The sequence below is a fragment of the Pipistrellus kuhlii genome, unplaced genomic scaffold, assembly GCF_014108245.1.
Source record: "Pipistrellus kuhlii isolate mPipKuh1 unplaced genomic scaffold, mPipKuh1.p scaffold_m20_p_34, whole genome shotgun sequence".
Lineage (NCBI taxonomy): Eukaryota > Metazoa > Chordata > Mammalia > Chiroptera > Vespertilionidae > Pipistrellus > Pipistrellus kuhlii.
Window position 1 is genome coordinate 5,338,002 of NW_023425534.1, and position 20,374 is coordinate 5,358,375.

The 20,374-nt window shown below is 56.5% G+C and overlaps 1 protein-coding gene across 1 annotated transcript; it reads left to right on the plus strand.

Annotated features, from left to right (window-relative positions):
- Positions 1-4,787: 4,787 nt before the first annotated feature.
- Positions 4,788-17,011, plus strand: LOC118732070 (angiotensin II receptor associated protein). Its single transcript, XM_045570620.1, has 5 exons — positions 4,788-4,927; positions 10,741-10,775; positions 13,459-13,564; positions 14,587-14,782; positions 16,356-17,011. The coding sequence occupies exons 1-5, from the start codon at positions 4,901-4,903 to the stop codon at positions 16,466-16,468; spliced, it is 477 nt and encodes a 158-aa protein (XP_045426576.1). The 5' UTR covers positions 4,788-4,900; the 3' UTR covers positions 16,469-17,011.
- The last annotated feature ends 3,363 nt before the right edge of the window (positions 17,012-20,374 follow it).

Sequence of the window (20,374 nt, forward strand, 5' to 3'; positions counted from 1 at the left end):
CCTTCCCGGGATCTGTCTGTGACTCTGAGCGGCTCCCAGGCGGCTGGGAATGGCCTGAGGTCGGAGGCTGCGAGGGCCCAGCCTTGTGGGAACGGGGCAGCTTCGCTTTGGGATGTAACTGAGACCCCCTCCAGCTCAGAGATGCTTCGGGGGGACCTCCCTTCCAGCTTGTTCAGCACCCCCATGCCTCAATGTTGCATGGCGGCTGCACAGCCCCCGGAATGGGGTTCCCTCTGCAGCCGGAGCCGGACAGAGGGTGGAGATACACGCAGAACAGCAAGGGAAGGTGGGCGCCGGGGTGGGTGGTGAGAGGGGCCAAAAGGCAGAGCGTTTCCCAGGCTGGACGGGGCACGTCCCCTCCGTGGTGACCTTGGCTCTCGTGGGCGATGGCGAGGAGGGTGTCTGAGTGAGTGTGTGCGGGGAGGGGGCGGCAGGAAGAAGCAGTGTACAGAACCGGGTGCTTCCGTTGGGTATTTTCTGCTTTCTGTCAGCATGGGTGCTCTGGTTTAGGATCCGTGGCCTCTTCTGGGAGGCTTCCTAGTCCCTCCTCATGCCCAGTGCTCCAGAACCCACCTGAGTGGCGTGGCCTAGGGGACAGGGGGGGAATGCAGGCCCCGGGGCCCACCTGCTGAATCAGAATCTTGGGGGTGAGTTTGTAACATTTCTCTGGGCCATTCTCACACACTGTACCTGAGAGGCAGGTCTGGGTAGGGTAAGGTGACCAGACATCCCACTTATGGCGGGACAGTCCTGATTTTTAACAATTTCAGGCATTTTAAAAAAGTCTTGCGGGTTGCGGGACAAATTGTTAAAAATTGGGACCTGTGGTCACCTTAGGTAGGGAGCTGTTGGGCCGGGGACAGGGGGACGATTCAGGGACATTTACCGTCAGGGGTGAGTCAGCGGTCCGGTAGGCCCAGTTCACTGGCCATGACGAACTCGGAGGCCCTGCCTCGGGGATGGAACTGGTCTTTATTTTGGAGGAAACCAAGTGGGGCGCCTGGGCCTGGGCCCTCGGTTGGGTGTTCTGGCTCTGAGGCACTTCCCAGGGGGTCTGTGGTCCCTCTTTAAAACGGTGCTAAGCCTTGTAGTTCTGTGTTGCATGTGATCTCGCGCTGTAAATAAAGAGCTGATGGTTAATAAGCCGCCTTCTGTCTCTTTGCCCCTCCGGGAGGCGGTCTGTCTGCAGCCGGTGAGTGCGGTCAGGCATCGGAGTGGACCGGATGCTTCCTGTTTCCCCACCACGTCTCAAGCATTTCCTCACTCTCCCCTTTCACTGAGCCTTTGCTCTGAGCTAAGCAGGAACCCAGGCAGACGGAGTCTCTGCCCTCACTGAGCCTCATCCTGGTCCTTCGACCAGATCTCGTGGTGGAAGTTTCATATTTTCTTTTTTAAATATATTTTATTGATTTTTTTACTGAGAGGAAGGGAGAAGGATAGAGAGTTAGAAACATCGATGAGAGAGAAACATCCATCAGCTGCCTCCTGCACACTCCCTACTGGGGATGTGCCCGCAACCAAAGTACATGCCCTTGATCAGAATCAAACCTGGGACCTTTCAGTCCGCAGGCCGACGCTCTATCTACTGAGCCACACCGGTCAGGGTGGGAGTTTCATACTTTCATCTCCTTCCCTGTTTTAGGGCTGGGGCAGCTCAGGCCCCACAGAGATGACAGGTGGTCACCGCAGGCCGGCCTCTGGCAGCCACCTTCCAGGCCTGGGTGGCCGGGTGCCGAGGAACACAGATGCCAACTTTGGCAGGACGGGGAAGGACTCAGTAATGCCACCGAGGCCGGGCCAGGCAGGCCCCGATGCATCTTGGGAGAGCACGAACGGGTGAGGGGGTGGCCTGGCTTGGCACCGGGAAGGGTGTCTCTTGTCTCCGTGGCAGCCGCAGCTCAGCCCTGCTCACCTCCACAGCCCCCTTCTCCATGCTTTCTCTTTCCGTGGCCTCAGTTCCCTGAGGTCAGCCCCGGTCTGAAGTGACTAAACGGAAACCTGCATAAACAAACAGCTCACACATGTGAAATCAGTACCACGGTGGCATGATGAACTCTCAAGCCAGCCCGCTCTGTCCGCCCCAGACATACACCATTCTGTTTTTCAAAGAAAAAACTTCAGAGATGAAGTGACTACCCAAGGTCACATAGGTGCAAAGTGGCCGTGCTGGGCGGCCAGGGTTGGGGAGGCCACACACACAAACGCTGAGGCCCAGCTCTCAGGCTTTGCTCCTAGGAACAAGGCATGAGGGGGGGGAGGGTCCTCTCTCCATCAAAGCGGCCTTTCTCTGCTGCCTGGATCATGGCCTTCATCCTGGGCCGGGAGATGCTGAGAGATGCTATGTTTTCCTCATAGCGGCAGGGGAGCTATCTGCTTCCTGAGCATTTCCAACGTGTCAGGAAAGCTGTGTAAATGATCTCACACGATCCCCACAGTCACTCTGAGGCTAAAGAACCTTCCCAGGACCACTCTGCCAGGAGGGGACAAGGCAAGGGCCCCCCCAAAAATACTGTTACCTAAAGGACACAAGCCAACCATAGGAAGGATATGGCTGTGGTTGGTTCAGCAGCCATTTCCATAACCAGTGGCATCCACCAAGTGGCTTCCCGCACAGAGCCTGGACTTCCGGTGGCACCCTGAGGACCAGCAGGGCGCTGGGCGGCAGGTCTTCCGGGTGCCTGTGACAGGAGGAAGCGGAGCACACCAATGTGTTCAGTTGGTGTAGGTTCGTTCCCTGAACATCTACTATGTGCAGGCAAGTGTTGAGGTTGATAAGTGCTATGAAGAAAATGAAACAGGATGGTACAGCCAACGTGGAAAACAGTTTGGCAGTTTCTTAAAAAGCTACATTTACACCCACACTATGATCCAGCCACTCCTGTCCTAGATATTTACCTGAGTACGGCAGGTGTTCAATAACTGTTCTCTGAATTGATGGGTGGCTGGCTGGCTAGATGAATCTATTCTGCATGTCAGGTTCTTTGTTGAAGGTACGAAGATAAAACATGGCTGAGACAGAAGGGACTGATGAGGGACATGAACAACTTAAACTTCACTTCCAAAAGTATACTCAGAAAGGATGACCTCCCCACCCCAAAGCCTTGTGAAATGTGCTTTGTGGGGGGCCCATCAGTTCTCCCAGAGTCATGACTGGGTCTTCGCAGGAACTTGGCTCCTTCGAGAATGGTTCCACTTTCCTTTGTTCCTCTGGGCTCCTTTCCCACCCGGGCCAGCTGGATACACCCACACCACTGCCCCCACCCCCACCCCACGCCTCTGGCCCCAGCTGGTGTGGATGAAGGCGGTGTCACTGGGTGAGCTACTGGGACATTCCACAGACCCAGCCTTGTGTTTCATCTGGCTCCAATCTGTCTCCCCCTGCTGCTCGCCTCCATCCCTGCATCTCAGCCCGGGCAGAATTTCCCTTAGATGTGGGCAGCAGAGCCGAGTGGTTGAATGTCAAGGTCTGAGAGCCAGACCTCCTTGGGTCCCAACTCAGTTTCATACAACTAGTGATGTGGCTTTGGTCAAGCCTCTCAGCTTCTCTTCGCCTCGGTCACCTCACAGAAGATCTGGATAAGAACAGTACCTGCAGCATCGGGTTGCTGTGAGCGTTTACTCTGAGCGCTTTTCATACTGTCTGACACAAAATAGGTACTTAATAAATGTCAGCTCTGATCCTAGAACTTGTTTTGCATTTTCTGTTGACAGGGTGATCACAGTCTTGTTACGGACCTACAGGCTTGGATGCAACACCACTAGGATCTGGGGTGCATGGAGAATATTTCTCTTTTTTAAAATATATTTTATTGATTTTTTTACAGAGAGAAAGGGAGAGGGATAGAGAGTTAGAAACATCGATGAGAAAGAATCATCGATCAGCTGCCTCCTGCACACCTCCTACCAGGAGTGTGCCCGCAACCAAGGTACATGCCGTTGACCAGAATCTGGGACCTTTCAGTTCACAGATCGATGCTCTATCCAATGAGCCAAATCGGTTTCGGCTGGAGAATATTTATTGACTCTGCTGCTTGGCTATAAAACCCCATTTGTCCTTGCTGTCTTTTTAAAAATATATATATATATATTTTTTATTGATTTCAGATTGGAAGGGAGAGGAAGGGAGAGCTAGAAACAGCAATGATGAGCGTGAATCATTGATTGGTTGCCTCCTGCACATTCCCTACTGGAGATCAAGCCCCCAACCCCGATATGTGCCCTTGACCGGAACCGAACCTGGGACCCTTCATTCTGCAGGCCGTCGCTCTATCCAGTGAGCCAAACCGGCTAGAGCTGTCCTTGCTGTCTTCATAATTAAGCTTGATTTCTCTCTTCTCTTGCAATATTCCTATGGCAAAAGTCTTGAATAAAGTCTTCCTCACCATTTTAACAAGTGTCAAAATAATGTTTCTTTGACAGCATGAATTCGTTCATTTAGATCCTAGGAGGTAGGTGCTGTGAACATCTCCACTTTAGCGTCGGGAAGCAGGAAGGAAAGAGGATGCCCTAAGAAATGAGACACCAGCTACGGCACATCTGCAGTTTGCACCTGGACATCCCCCCAAGCTCTCCCGGCTGCAGGGGGTCCCGTACGTCCACCTCCTGGGATGTTAACCAGGCAAGACAGGGCGCCCTTTGGGACAAATCCTGGGGTTCTCCAGTCGACAGGGGAGCAGCCTGAGCAGTGAGTGGCGGGAGCCCCGGGCTGGAGGACGCGCTGGCAGCCAGACGCCATCTCCTAGCAACCGGACGTCGGTCACGTGACCCTCCTCACGTGGCCGGGAGTTGAGCGGGGGTTGGAGCCCGGGCAGCGGGCTGGGCGGGACCGGCAAGTTTCCCTCCGGAGTTTGCAGGTCCGGACCCTCCGCGGATCGCGGCTGGTGCCTTCACCCGGGTCGGGATGGAGCAGCCGAACTTGAACCTGAAGGTGGCGCCGGGCGGGCGAAGCGGGCGGGGCGGCCACGGCCGGGCACGCGGGCGCGGGGCGCGTCTCCCGGGGTTGGGGGGCGCTTGCTTTTTAGTTTATGGGAGGACACCCCAACCTGCTGAGCCCGCCAGCCAGGGACCCCGTTTGCTTTTTAAAAGTCGGATTTTAGGGGTGAGAGGGCCAAGGGCTGGAGAAGGAGGTGGGGTGGGGAGAAGGGGAAGGCACAGGCGCCAGGTGAGCAGGGTCGGGCAGACAGACCTCGGCTGGGATTGGGGTTCAGAAAAGGCCCAGCCCCAGAGGACCGCTCCGGCCGCCCCCCTGAATCCCCTGGAGCAGGAGGAGAGCTCACCGAGCCCTGGGGGTGGGCGGGGGGCTCAAGAGGGACACCCCCTACCCCCTGCACGGGAGAGCCTCCGGGTACCGCCTGATCGCCCCATCTGTTTGCTAAGTCAGGTTAAGAAAATTAGATTTCCCGAACGAGTCGTTTTTCCAAACTATCTAAACCCTGCGATTTTGTTTTCTAAGAAACACGGTCTCCAGTCGAAGTTGCTTAAAAGCAGAAAAACCCCAACTGGGTACACTTAGAGAAACACTGCCGGGCTTCCTGGGTGTCCTCACTTCCTGAGCCGCCGCCTCAGCTCCCCGGGCGCCCTAGGCTGTTCTTCTTTCTCTCCCCGCCCTCTCCTGCTTCTTGTATTTGTGACAAAGGCCCCCAAAGTTGCCATTTTGCATCTCGATGCTGCCTCCTTTGAGACTTTGTTCAGGACTCTTCACACATGACAAGGCATTGGCAGCCAGTGGTGTCTGGTACTCAGGGAACCGAAATGACTACAAAATAACAGACGCATCGTCCATATTTGGGTTCTGAGACCCGGCTGAGCTATGACTTGGAACAGGCAGATTTCGCCATCACATTGGCTGGGGCAAACCTCCCCAAGCTTCCCTGGAGAGAGGGCTGGAGCGAGGGGAGTGGGCTTGGAGTCACGTGTTCGCTGGGAAGAAATCTGCTTAAGGGCAACAGCTTTGTTGGCATCCATACTCGTGCTGTCTCAGGCAGTGCAGGGTTAATGCCCATCGCCTTTCCCCTGATCAGAGCTTTGCCTAAAATACTGCAGAGGGAAAACGAGGTGACGGAGGGAAAACGAGGTGACGGAGGGAAAACGAGGTGACGGAGGGAAAACGAGGTGACCGAGGGAAAACGAGGTGACAGAGGGAAAACGAGGTGGCGGGCAGAAGGGCAGAAGGTGCAGGAGTCGAAAGGGGCGCCTGTGGAATGCCAGGTTATTTATTCAATCACAGCCGCCTCCCGAGAAAGCCGATACGGTCATCTTTTTGCGGACGGAGAAACTTCGGCTCAGATCAGGCCAATATCTTGCCGAGGTCCCACAGGGATTGGGTGGCAGAGTCAGACTTCAAAGCTGCCCTTTCCTGGCTCTCGGTCAGTATGTTGGGGTGGACTTCTGCCTTGACAGTTTAGGTACATTAGGGGATGTTTGATTTTTTGTTTTCGTTGTGTGTGTTTTTTTAAAATATATTTTATTGATTTTTTTACAGAGAAGAAGGGAGAGAAATAGAGAGCCAGAAACGTCGATGAGAGAGAAACATCGACCAGCCGCCTCCTACCGGGGATGTGCCCGCAACCAACGTACATGCCCTTGACCGGAATCGAACCTGGGACCTTTCAGTCCGCAGACCAATGCTCTACCACTGAGCCAAACCGGTTTCGGCATCGTTGTGTGTTTTTTTTAATATTTTTTTTTTTTTGATTTTTTTTTTTACAGAGAGGAAGGGAGAGGGATAGAGAGTTAGAAACATCAGTGGGAGAGAAACATCGATCAGCTGCCTCCTGCACACCCCCAACAGGGGATGTGCCCACAACCAAGGTACATGCCCTGACCGGAATCGAACCTGGGACCCTTCAGTCTAAAGGCCGACGCTCCAGCCACTGAGCCACACCGGTTTCGGCAGGGGCTGTTTTTTGAGCAACTTCGTGGGCCTGGCAGCCAAGCACCGCCACAGGTGTGAGCTTCCGGTGCCCAGAACGAGACAGCTGGTCCTGCCTTGACGTGGGGAATAAGACCCTCTGTCTCCAAGGGTCTTAGCTGCTACTCGTCAGCGACTAGTGAGCGCTGGGAGGCCCTGAGGGACTGGGGTTGCCGGGTCGCAGACAGGCCATCCAGCTGATTCTGAATTCCAGATCAACAGCGAGTCATTTTTGTTTTAGCATCAGTATGTCCCACGCAGTATCTGGGACATGCTAACAAACCATTCGTGACCCGGAGTTAAGAATTAGCTGGGTGTTCGGTGCTCCTCTTGTTAAGTCTGGCCGCCTTACGGAGGGCAGCTGTGGATTCCTTGTTCCCCGGCCACTTAGGTGTTCTGAGATCAGCCCTCGACCCTCCCCCTACCCCCCACCCCAGGGGGGAGCTGGGACATGCACCCCTATACCCCTGTACTCCCTCCCCGCTTCTTCATTGGCCCATTGCCTGCTTGTGCCCCAGCAGAGCGGGCAGTGGTGCCAGATGAGAAGGAATAGTCGCCCCAGGCCCTTGGCACAAAGGACAGGCCCTAACTTGAGCCCTGTCACGTGGCACATCCTGTGCCGGAGGAATGATGTGCAGACGAGCCTGGAAAGGACTAGTTGTGGGTTCGTGAGTCCCTGTTGAAAGAGGCCCGGGTCCGGGAAGGGGTGGAGGGTCGTGTCGAATGAGGGTTAAGAATTCGGGACGGTTGGGTACCAAGGGCGGACCACCTGGCAGGCACTGTGCTAAGTGTTCCATGAACCTCTCCACCTCCCTGTGCCACTGGATCCACACAGCGACCCTAGGAGACAGGCCTACTGGCCCTAATACAGGGAGGGGCAAGCGGCAGTTCAGCGAGGGCAGATGATTGGCTCGCGGTCACGCAGCGTCTGCATCATGGAGCTGGGATCTGGCCCACATATTTGGCTCCAGACAGTTAGCCACCGCCTGCTTCTGCCTCCCCTCGAGGGCAGCCCTGACGGGGGTCCCTGAGCCTCAGCCACCCTCGGGGATCGCACTACCTCACAGAATATATTCCATACATTGATCTGTTTGTTGATCTGAGGTCTGTCCACACCTGTCTCGGATGTTCTTCACCCCTGATTCCCGCCCCCATGGGCTCTAGCGGCAAACGAAGGGTCCAAGGCCAGGTCCTCAGAACTCCTCGGCGTCCCCGCAGCCTCCCCCCGCCCCCCAGGGCTGAACCGCATTTCCACCCGCCCTGCCCTGGCTCTGCCCGTCCTGCCAGCGTCCCACAGGCCCTGGGGCCAAACCTGCCTTCAGGGCCAGTCTTTGCTCCTTACTAGTCGCGTGGCCTTGAGCAGGCTCCTTTACCTCCGTGAGGATCCGCTTCCTCGCTGTCAAAAGAAGACAAACCCTATCTTCTAGGGCACATGTGTCAAACACAAGGCCCGCGGGCCAAATCCGTCCCGCCAGGCCTTGCAATGTGGCCCGCACAGCGCTGTCATCACTGCACTCCGCTGCGTTTCCATCGCAATGACAGTTTATGACTGTTCAGTAAACCATTCGGCCCGCGATTTAGGCTGGATTTTAGATTTTGGCCCCTTCTCTGATTGAGTTCGACACCCCTATTTTAGGGTGATAGGATGGGCAGGTGGTCCAGGAGGGGGCGTGGCGTTCTGTTTTTATTGGCATAAAAACTCGGAATGGATAGACCAGTTCTGAGATTTGCGTCTGGGCTGTCTTGTGGATGCGTGTTCTGTTCCGGTCCAGTTCACGCCCTCTCTCACAGCCCCGGTTTCTTCGTCAGTGAGACAGGATTAATCCTCTCCCCATGTAGGTGCAGGAATGCCATGGCCCCGTGCTGGGGCAGGGTGGACACATCCTCCCCAGGAGCGGGCGTTTGTTAACGCTGCTGCCGGATGCCTGCCCCGCCAGGTACCTCTGCTCAGTAAGCGGCTACACCCAGGGACCGTCCGGGTGCCTGACTCCGCGGTGGAGGCACCTGCATGGGACATATGGGTGGCGGGCACTGCCCCCATTTCACAGACACCGAGGGACCTGGTCCCCGGCCCGGAGCCCTGGTGTCGTACTCCTAATCCAGCGTCCTACGCCGCCCTGCTACCTTGGTGCTTTGACCCTCTCTTGCCCAGTCTTCTGACACAGCTGGACACGAGCTGGGCAGCCGCCCTCAGCCGAGCACTGTGTGGAGAGTCCCCCATTCTGAAGGAGAGCTCGGTCTTCCTTTCCTCCGGTGCGGCCATGAGCGGCCCGGCTGCCCAGGCACACCCTCGGACCCGGCGCCTCCCTCCCCGTTCTCCGCGGCTGCACCTGAGAACCCCAGCGGCCCCATGTTCCCGGAACCTCCCCCAGAGCCTGCGGACAGCTCTTCTGCGCCAAGAGGAGTCACTGTTCTCCAGGGGACAGTGGAGAAGGCAGGGCCAGGCCGGCCAGGTTTCTTAGGGAGCCTTCCTGGACCGACGCCTGGTCCTAGGCCTGGCGTGCTGTGCCCTCCCATTGCAAAGCTGGGGAAACCGAGGCAGGGGAGGCTGCTCTTCGGTGGGTTTCTTTTCCCAGGGGCTTAATCGAAGCGATCAGGTCATGCTAAACTTCTTAAATCTTTATGAAGCAGGAGGGATGTCACATGAAGGGGCCGGTGTGTGTGGAGGGTGTGCGGTATCTCCAGGGTACGCCCTTTCCTTCCCAAGAGAGCTGGCATCGTGTTAAACCTCAGCCAGAGTCGCCCTCCGCCACCTGCTACCCTGCGGGTCGCGGCCCTCCCAGTCTCAGCCTCTCCTCTCACCAGAGGGCCGGGCTCTGGGCCCTTTGGTGCCGACGTGAGTGCGCACAGTCTGGGCGTCGGAGCCAGAGCGCCGGGAACGGAAACGGTGCTGAGATGGGAACCCACTGTGGGGAGGGTCAGGCGCTGATTCTCAGGGCCGCGTGGCACTGGGACTGTCCCCCGCGCCTCCTCAGTCTGGAAGGCAGATACCAGGGCCGCTGGGCTGATCGCAGTGCAGCCTTGGGCACCTCTCTCCTCTGTGGGCAGGGGCTCCTGCAGAACGGAGGGGGCAGTGGCTGGCTCTTAGGATAGAGCTCAGAATCCATCCCTGCCCCCAAGGCCAACCCGGCTGCCAGCCCTCCCCAGTTCTCCCCTTATCTCCTCCTCCAGGCACAGCGGCTTCTTCTCACTCCCCTTTCCCTGACCAGCAGTGGAGGCCCGTTCCAGTCCAGGGGGCTGTTCCTTTAAGGACAGATGGGGCAATAAAAAAGGGTGGAATGTCACAAAAAAAGCCACAGGGGGTTTTGGCGTGAGCATAAACCACACCAGGGGCTTCCTGGTCGAAGAGCCTCCTGTGGCTTCCTCACGTGGAGTGAAATCCACACTCCAAGGCCCCTGCCCCCCACTGCGCCCACACTCCCGCCCCACACAGCACCCCGGCTCTAGAGACATCAGCCTCTTTGAGCGCCTCACCACCACCCTGGCCATTCTCATCAAGGTGCCCTCCACTCCAGAGCAGGGTCCCGGGTCCCCAAAGGAGCCCCCAGCCTCTGGAAGCAGGAAGGGATGTGGGGCCTCCAGCCTCCGAAAGCAGGAAGGGGGTCAGCTGCCCCAAGGGAATGGGGCGGGGGCGGTGGCATCGTCCCCTGTCTGGCCAGGCCCTCCTCCTCCTCCACCACCAGTTCCCTCGCCATTGCAGACATCTGTGCGGCCCCCTTAGGTGCCAGGCAGTGGCCTCCTGGGTTTTCTGGCTCCACAGCTCCCCCACCCCCTGCTCCCCACGGTGGTCACACTCACAGCTCTCCCCCCTCCTCCTCTTTGTGCCGCAGATTATCATCCTGATCCACTGGGTGCTGACCATCTGGTAAGTGGCTCCACAGGGTGTCCGCTTCTGCGTCCACCTGTCTCCTGTGTCCCAGCCAGTCCCAAGACTAAATGGCACCTCTGTCAAGAAGATCGTCAGCAAGCTGCCCCTGTCCCAGGGATGTTGGAGGGGCAGGCAGTCCCCAGAGGCCTTGGCCACCACTGCCTCGTAGGAGCTCCGAGCCCTCATCCGGGTTAGCGAGGTCAGATAGGATTTCTCAGCCACACTCCTCTAGCTCTGCAGCTGGTGAGCCCGGGCTTCATTCGGCCCCAGCACTTGCTCTCCTAAAGCCCAGAATGAGGTTACTTACTGGGTAATATGCAATGTGGAGCCTCGTTGCATTCTACGCTAAGATGACCAGACGTCTCGCTTTTGGCAGGACAGTCCCGATTTTTAACAATTTGTCCCGCATCCCTCAGTGTTTAAAAAACGACTTTTAACAAATGGTTAAAAATCGGGACGTCTGGTCGCCTTATTCTACTCGGAGCTGCTTTGACCAGTTTTTGGGATGGTGCGCTTTAGGGATTGTTGATTGAGTGTATGAAGCGCCTTACTGCGCTGGGGCAGTGGAGGACCAGGGAAAATGGCAAATAAGAGCATGGCCTCTTGCTTGGCTGGTGTGGCTTGTCAGTGCCAGCCTGAAGGTGAACCAGACTGAGGTGAGGAGGTGGGAATTAAGAAAAGAATGACAGGAAAGCGGGATCGGGAGGACTGCAAGCCATTGACAGACTGCAGAAACTTTATTAACTGCACAATACCTTTTTTAAAAATATATATATTTTATTGATTTTTTTACAGAGAGGAAGAGAGATAGAGAGTTAGAAACATCGATGTAAGAGAAACATTGATTAGCTGCCTCCTGCACACCCCCTACTGGGGATGTGCCCACAACCAAGGCACATGCCCTTGACTGGAATCAAACCCAGGACCCTTCAGTCCGCAGGCCGAAGCTCTATCCGCTGAGCCAAACCGGTTTCGGCCATAATACCTTTTATGCACAAACACTGGGAGGTCAGTTCCGGAGGAACGTACTCTCCGTTCCTCTCAATCTCTAAGGGAGATAAAGCAGGAAGCCCAATTCTCGGTAAAGCAAACCGCAGTAAACAGTTACAGACTTCTGGTAAGCCATGGAAGGTCGCTCTCATTCTGCTGACAATTAGAAATCGCCATCCAAACAAGTCAGGGGACCCTGTGGGGGCAGGGGACTGAATCTTATCAGTCCCTTCGGGTGCAAGGACTCTGTCAGGTTACACCCGGTCTCCAACAGTGGCTCAGTGGTTGAGTGTCAACCTATGGACCAGGAGGTCACGGTTTGATTCCCAGTCAGGGCACGTGCCCAGGCTCCATCCCCAGTGTGGGGTGTGCAGGAGGCAGCCGATCAATGATTCTCTCATCATTGATGTTTCTGTCTCTTTCTCCCTCTCCCTTCCTCTCTGATATCAATATATTGTGTATGTATGTATGTGTGTATATATATATATATATATATATATATATATATATATATAAATATAAACTTTTTTTTTTTTTTTTTTTTTTTTTAAGGAAGAGCATGGCCTCTTGAGCCAGATTGCCTGGGTTCAAATCCCAGCACCGCCACTTAGCAGCTGTGGGATCTCGGGCAGGTTACTTGTGTTATGCCCAGACTTCGTGATCCCCAAGGACCACCAGGGAGCCGAGTCCGATGCAATAAACAAAAGAGCCTGTTCCATGCTAGCATGGGCTCCTCCCACTCACGCCGGCAGCATGGCGGAAGAGAGAGCGAATTTCGCCCAGTCCAGGGGTTTTACTCCGGTTCGTGGTGATGTCACTGCCTCGGCTAACCCTGATTGGTTGGGTGAGGGCTAGGGATAACTCCGCCCTGCGGGGTGGAGTCGGGAGCTCATCCTCGCCCCGCCCTGCCCTTTCACTTGACCTCTGTGCCTCAGCTTCCTCTGTGTAAAATGACGATAGCCATAGTGCCTCCTTCCCTGCGTTGTTAACACAAACGCACATAAACGAGTTCATTTAAAGCATTTAGAAATGTGCCAGATTCTAGTAAGGGCTGTGTTCATTAGTGTTTTCATTGGGTTGACAATAAGTCAATGTCAGTTAGTAGCAATACCCTCGGCCTAGGAAATCAAATAGAGTGGACACTGTATTAGATGGTGACGAGGTGGCCTTCAAAATCGGGCGGTCAGGGGAGGAGTCTTGGTTAACCTTTGAGCTGGGTCTGAAATGACACAACGGGGCCAGATGTTCAGGGTAGAGGGAGGCACCGGTGTCACCAGTGGCTCCCACTAGGCCCCTTCGGCCGTGGGAGAGAGTCTCTTATTTCAAGTGGGACAGAAAACTGGTGGGACTTTGAGTGGAGAAGATCTCACCAGATGAACTTGACTGGTTGCTATTGAGAGAATGGCCCGGACGGGGCAGCAGTGGGAGGGAGCAGACCTGTGGGAGGCCGGCTGGTACGTCCTGGCAGGAGAGGATGGTGGTTTGGGCCTGAAGGGAGCCTTCTGGGAAGCAGAGCCGATGGGATTGGTTGATGTTCCTGGCTCACCGCTGGGGCACAAGAGGCCTGGCCAACTGCGGCCTCTTCTCAGAGGATCCCTGAGGCCCTGGCGCTCCAGGAGGTGCATGTGGGAGGCATGGGCACCCGTGGGGCAGTCACCCGCTAACCTGACTCGGATCCATCTTCCCGCAGGGGCTGCCTCGTGTTCGGGGGCCCCTATGCCTGGGCCAACTTCACCGTCCTGGCCTTGGGCGTGTGGGCCGTCGCTCAGCGGGACTCCCTGGACGCCATAAGCATGGTGAGCTAGGGCAGCAGCACCAGGCCCGGCTTTGGGATGATCTGTGGCCCCTGCTCTGTCTTCCCTGCACCTGTCCCAGCCTCCTGCCTGTTCCTGTTTCCCATTTTCTAAAGCCAGGCTGCAGCCCGAGGGTGTTTGCTGGCCTGGCCTGCTCCTCTGCCTGCCCAGCTCATTGTCTTCCCGCAGAAAGGCATGTGGTGTGGAGGGTCCCTCCAGTGCCCCAGGCTGGCTACGCCCCGAGGCCAGTGGGACACGTACTCAAGACCCCTTCCCCCACCTCGCCAGGACCCCCTTTTAGGAGGAGACCAGCAAAGGGGGAACTCCGGCCCTAGCTGGCTTGGCCCAGTGGATAGAGCATCCGCCTGAGGACTGAAGTTCGATTCTCAAGTCCCGGATTTGATTCTGGTCAAGGGCACATGCCCAGGTTGCGGGGCTGGATCCCCAGTAGGGGGCTTGCAGAAGGAGTTTCTATCATTGGAGTTTCTATCTTCCCTCTCCCTTCCTCTCTGAAATCAATAATAATAAAAAATAATATATATTTTTTGTGAGGTCAAAGTGGATTCAGCCCAGTTAAGCTCTCCCTGGGGGCAGGGGCTTCTCAGCACTCACTAAGCGCTGAACGGTGGTGGCTGGGGCCTCTCGGGGTGACAGAAAGGATTTCCTTGGTGGTGGAGACAGAGTAAGTGAACCCTGAGGTGCCTTCCATCTCAGAGGTTCTAGAACCAGGTCGTCCCTTGTCATGGCCTCAAGGACAACAGGAGATGGGCGGGGGCTTGGGTGGGCTGGCAGGCTGGGGCTGGACCTCAGGGACCTCCCCGAATCCCCCCTCTGCTCTGCAGTCCCATCGGGCATCTCGCCCACAAGGTCCTGCCTGCTTGCTGGGCTGGTTTTCCAGCAGCCTCTGAGGTCACAGTAAGGCTCACACACAGCTTCCGGCCTGGTTATGCACACGACAGAGGCGGGTCGAGGAGGCAGTGAGCTCACGTGGTCATGCCTGGGCTCCGTGCCGGCCTGTCTTGCAGTTTCTGGGCAGCTTGATCATCACCATCCTCCTGGACATCATCCACATCAGCATCTTCTACCCGCGGGTCGGCCTCTTGGACTCGGGCCGCTTCGGCGCCGCCATGGCCATCCTCAGCCTGCTCCTCAAGCCCTTCTCCTGCTTCCTGATCTACCAGATATACATGCAGCGCGGGGGCGGGGGCATCATCTACCCCAGTGAGTACCCTTCAGTGAGCCAGCTCACCGCGTCTCCTCCCCCTCCCCCTCCCCCGCAGCCCCTGCCCTTAAGGGGTGCCAGCTCCTGGCTTCCCTGAGGGGTCCTGAAGCCAGCGATGGACCTCACGGGGAACGTGTCCCAGTCCGCAGCTCAGGTGTGGCCTGCATGGTTCTGTGCACGCACTGTCTGTCCCAGCCGCCTGGGGTGACCTTGCCCTGCCGTCAGGCTGGGGGCAGCACTGGGGGCAGCAGCCAGGACTCCCTCAGAGCCCAAACACCGGATATAGCTGGGGGAGTGATCCGGTTCCCCCGGCAGCTCTGGGCAGTCTGCAGCCCGAGACTCGAGGCACCTGCAGGGGCACCCTCTCTTCTCAGCTCCCACCAGCCCCCCCACCTGGGGCCCCCTTCTCCTGTCTCCTGGGATCTGGGTGGCCACGGGAGAGATGGTGGGAGAGATGGTGCCGGCACGAGCCAGGGAGCCCCGGCCGAAGGCAGCGTCACCTGCAGGGCTTACCCTGCCTCCCGGCCCTCTCCCTCAGCCAGCCCCACACTGCCCGCTGCACGGCCTCACCTGGCTCCAGCCCTCCTCATGGCGTCCCAGCCACTGGCCTGCCCTTTCCCACTCGCTCTCAGTTCCTCTCTCTCTCTCTCAGAAGTGGGGAGAGATGGGTGAGGTTTCCTACCGGTCACTCCCGAGAGAGGCCGAGGGTGACCGGGGACCTGCCTGCTGGAGCAGTGGGGCCAAGGGCAAGCAGGAGTGGCCTGTGGCCTTCCCTGCCTGGGCCTGCCCTGGGGTGAGGGGAGTCGGTAACATTCCTCCCATTGGACAGATGGTGAAACTGAGGCCCTCGTTCAGGATCACAGGACAAATGAGCAGCGGGGGGATGGGAGCGTGGAGTGTGGGCGTGAGAGCCCTGCCGCCTGCCTCGCGGCCCCGGCCTCTGGGCTCTGCACCGGCCAGGCACTGGGCCTTCTGGGTAGAACAGTGACTTCCAACCCGTGTGCCTCGAGAATTTTTTAAAATGCGCGGGACCTGGCTATTTAGTCAGGAGCACTGACCCCTTTTCCCTTAGGCTGTCGGGGAAATAAGTTATAGCAGCCAACACAATGGCCATCCAGTGTGAGGGAGTCAAAAATCAAAATTATACTTCTTTTTTTTTTTTTTTTGTCACATTGGCAAAAAGCATATGTTTTGGTGTCAGCCACAGAGTTGTAGTGCTTCGTGTGGATGCCACATGAGCCAGGTGGGACATCGCTGGGATAGAGGGACACAGCGGCCCACGTTGGCATCCTCGTCCTCAGCTTTGAGCTGTGTGGTCTCAGGCAAGTCAGTTCGTCTCGCTGACCCTCAGTTTCCTCATCTGTAAAGTGGGGACAGGACGGTAAAAATGCCTGCTCCGTGGGGGTATGGGAGGCCTGAATGAGCATGATGGTGAAAGGCTTGGTATCTGGGGCTGTGGCCGCTGTCACTGCCCTGGGCGCCACGATGCCAGCTCTGGCCCGCCCGGTGGGGGCGGAGCGGATGTTGGTTTGGACTCATTTTTGCTTTCTCTCCCGCCTCCCCGCCCTCTAGGTCCTGTAGTCCAAAATCAGAGCACTGCCTACCAGACGATTGACTCGACAGAGGCCCCCGCAGACTTTTATGCTGGCCTGGAGGGCAAGGGTCACACCTCCCACGGCTACTGAAGCCAGCCCCGCTGCCCTGGCCGCTTGGGGGCCAGAAGCACAAACTGCAGGGGAGGTTGGACGCCCCCTCTCTTGGGCCTCATGTGGAGCATGTTCTGTTCCCCATCTCAGGTGTGGCCCGAACGGCTGGCTCTGTGCACACAGCTGTCCCACGCTCCCTGTGACCCCCACCCGCCTCCAGGCACCTCGCTGGTCCCAGGCTGGGAACCGTGGTCACTTTCCTCACCTCCGCCCCTAGCTGCTCTGTGCAGGCCCCAGGCCATGCCACTTCTTAGCCGGCGGAGTCCAGCCTCTAAGGGCCAGTGACGCCCCCGCCCTGGGCCCCCCCGCAGTTGTCGAGTCCCTCCCCCCCATCTCTCTACCCCCAGCCCCGCAGAAGGCGGTCTGTGGTATAGGGTGAGGTGCTGTGCTTCTCACTGCCTGGTCACTTGGTTCTGGAAACCCTGGGGCAGGAGGCAGGCAGTGTCCACTAAACTTGAGACCCATGACAGCCCCCAGCCTCCCTTCCCAGAGGCATGGCATTAAAGTTTGGGGAATTGTGTAGCTGGATGTGTGCTGAGCCGTGTTTTATCTAGGTCTATGTGCCTGGACCGCGTGGCCTGTTCTGCTGGGGCGGGGAAGGCAGGGGCCCGTGACCCGAGGCCTGTGGTCAGTGTAGCAGATGCATGTCTGCATCTCCGAATCAGTGGGCTTGGGGGATGGTTTCAGTCTTGCTCCACCATTGATTGGCTGCATGTCCTTGGGCCACTCAGCCTCTCCGGCCTCAGTGTCTCTGGGCGGGGACCGATGCCTGCCAGAGGGCGGTGATGCAAGTGAAATGTGAAGTGCCCGGCCCCGAGGGGCTCCCGAGGGAGCAGCTGAGTTGGTGGTGGGGTTGCTCCTCCCGCCTGTGGTGATGTGGGGTCAAGAGATGACAGGTGACCCCTTCCTGGCTGACCCTGGGTCTTGGCCTCAGAGCTGACCGGAACTGATGCTGTCCAGAAGCTCAGAAGGTCCTTTGGCCTGGGCCCCGCCCCACTGACTGGGGTGGGCATTGACTACTGGGCCCCAGGCGCCTGGCCCATCCTGGCTTGTCCCCAGTACAGAGGGGTAAGGCCTCGTGCCCAGCCCCCAGACTTACAGTCCTCTTACTGGAACTTCGGTCACGCACTGCTGGCCTTTCAGCACCTGAGACAGTGCCCGCCCCAGTAAGTGCTTTATGATGGGGTGGAATGAATGGATGAAGAGAAACTGCAGGAAATCAAACACAAACATTGAGATCCCCAAAGCAGCCAGATAGAAAAGACAGCATCCGAAAAGGAACGACAATTACACCAGCAACCGATGACCTGCCAGCAACCACACTACACGTCAGAAGACAGGAGTGTTATCATCAAAGCGGCGATAAAAATAACCACCTGAAGTTGTGTGATAGTGAGTTAACTTTCAAGGATGAGGATGAAATAGACATTTAGAGAAATGACAATGAGTTTATCACCAACACACCTTCAATGCTGAAACGTATAAAGAAGCTTTGTGGAAGAAGGATATTTTTCTATAGGGATATCTGAGCAGCATGAAGGAAATAGTAAATGTGGCTTAGCATTCATGACAATAATAATATAGTTCAGGGGGAGTTGGTCAGAAACCATGTTATAAAGTCTTCAGTTTTTGGTTTGTCTACTTGTTCGTTTGTGTGTGTGTGTGTGTGTGTGTGTGTGTGTGTGTGTGTGTTTTGTTGAGAGAGGGTAAATAACTGAATTAACTTCAGATTGTCAATTGAATACGCAAATTAAAATGTGTTGGATAACCACTGAAAGAATAGAAATAGGATGTGTAAGTTCCAAGACATCTGTAAGGGGGGAAAACATGAGCAAAAAAGACAAGAAAGGAGAAAACATGAAGTTTGATCATTAACGGGCACAAAAATGAGATGGCTTGTATACGTCATCATCATATCATTGTACTTTTTTTAAAAATTCCAGCCATATTGTGTCATAAGAGACCCACCTAAAATATATGGACACAGCAAGGCTGAAAGTAAAAGGATGCAAACATTAATCGGGGCAAATAACCCCAACAGAGTTGGTGCAGCTGGATTAGGATCAGAACAAGGTGACTTGAAGGCAAATGTTTCACTGGAGACAACGGAAGAACAAGACCTGAATGCCAAAAGGTTCCATCCAGCAGGTTTACGAGGAGTTACTGGATGCAAAGACTTAAGAAGGAAGTAACCACACACACACACACACACACACCTTCAAGATCTGCTTTAGGGTTTGAAAGGCAGTCTGGCATTTAGGGGGTGTCAACACTCCCCTTTTACAGATCAGGACCCCGAGGTTCAGAGGAGTCGGGGGCTCATCTGCAGTCGCCCAGCAGCAGAACCCATCTCGATGGGGTCTTCTGCCCCCTGGCCCAGTGCTCTCTCCCAGCGGCTGGCAGACAGGGGAAGCAGCACAGTTGGGCCAAGGGAGGAGAGGGCGGGACGGGGTGGGGTGGGAACCGCAGGGACCAGGGCTTGGCCTGTGGAGTGAGTGCCTGCGGGAGGAGTGGGCAGGGCAGGCTCCGGCCAGTGTCGGAGGGACCCGAAGGCCCGCAGCCTTACAGGCCTTGCGCGGGGGAGACGTTTGCACGCGGTCCCGTGCTCGGGCGGCTGGATGTACAGCGGGGTGCAGGGGCGGGACCCTCGGCGGGGGACCCATGGCCACGCCCCCTCGGGCGCAGGCATGCGCAGACAGCGTCGGCCACGCTCACAGCTGGGGACCACCGACCCCAGAGCATCCTCCTGGAGGCGGCGAGGCAGCCGCGGGGGGGAAGGGCGGCGCGCTCTCTGACGTCGCCCCGCGCCTGCCTAGTTGGATCGTTGGCCGTGCTGGGCCTGGCCGAGGGCCCCTCTGGGTTCAACCCAGCTGGCTGAGAGAGACCCGAGGAAAACAGGTGCTCTGGAGGGCAAGTGCGGGACAGGAGAGCTGTCCCAGGTTCTTTTGGTGGGAAGAGGAGGGGTGGGGTTGTGGGGGTAAGAAGGGGTATGTGGACTGAGCTAACTGCTGTCCTTAACTGGGCAGGGATGGGGGAGAGTGGTAAGGGAGTTAGGAGCAGATAGGGAGCCCTGCATGGGGTGAGAGAGGAGGGGTGGGGGTAAGGGGACAAAGAGGTATGTGGATTGAGCTGTCTCAAGTATCCTTTGGAAAGAGGTGGGTTGTCCTGGTAAGGAAGCCCCTGCCCAGGTGGGCAGGTAGCCCCTTTAAGCCCCAGCTTCCTCTTCTGTAAAGACAAGGACCTAATTCTTTGGGCTGCGGTGCAGAGAAAATGATATGAGCCCCTACTGTGTGCCAGGGACTACTCCATAGGCCGTGGATACAGCACGGAAAAGAGACAATAGCTCACTGTCCACCAGAGGGAGAAAAGCAGACGCTCATGTCTTCCGTCGGTTGGATGGTGCTGAATCACGGAGGAAAAGAGAGAAGGGAGTGAGGAGGGGGCTGTGGCTGGAGAGACAGTGGTCAGGGAAGAGCTCACGGTGGTGTCTGAGGCAGAACTGGAAGGAGAGAGAGGGAAAGAGAGTTCCAGGCTGAGGGAACAGCAGGTGCAAAGGCCCTGAGGTCGGAACAGGCAGGGCATTTTGGAGGAACCACCAGGAGGCTGGGTGTTTGGAGCAGAGAGAGCAAGGGAAGAGGGGTCGGGATGAGGTTGGTAAGGTGACTGGCGGCCAGGTGTCTGGGGCAGGGGTTTTCCATGTACAATATGGTGATTTGGCATTTTTATGCCATATAGATCATGCCACTAATTCTGTTAGCCAACTGTCACCTTATAAACTTACCACAATGTTATTGACTCTATTCCTCTTTCCCTTTTCACCCATTTCCCAAACCTCTCCCTTCTTATGCAAACTTTCTTTCCTTCTTTCTTTCTTTCTTCGTGTTT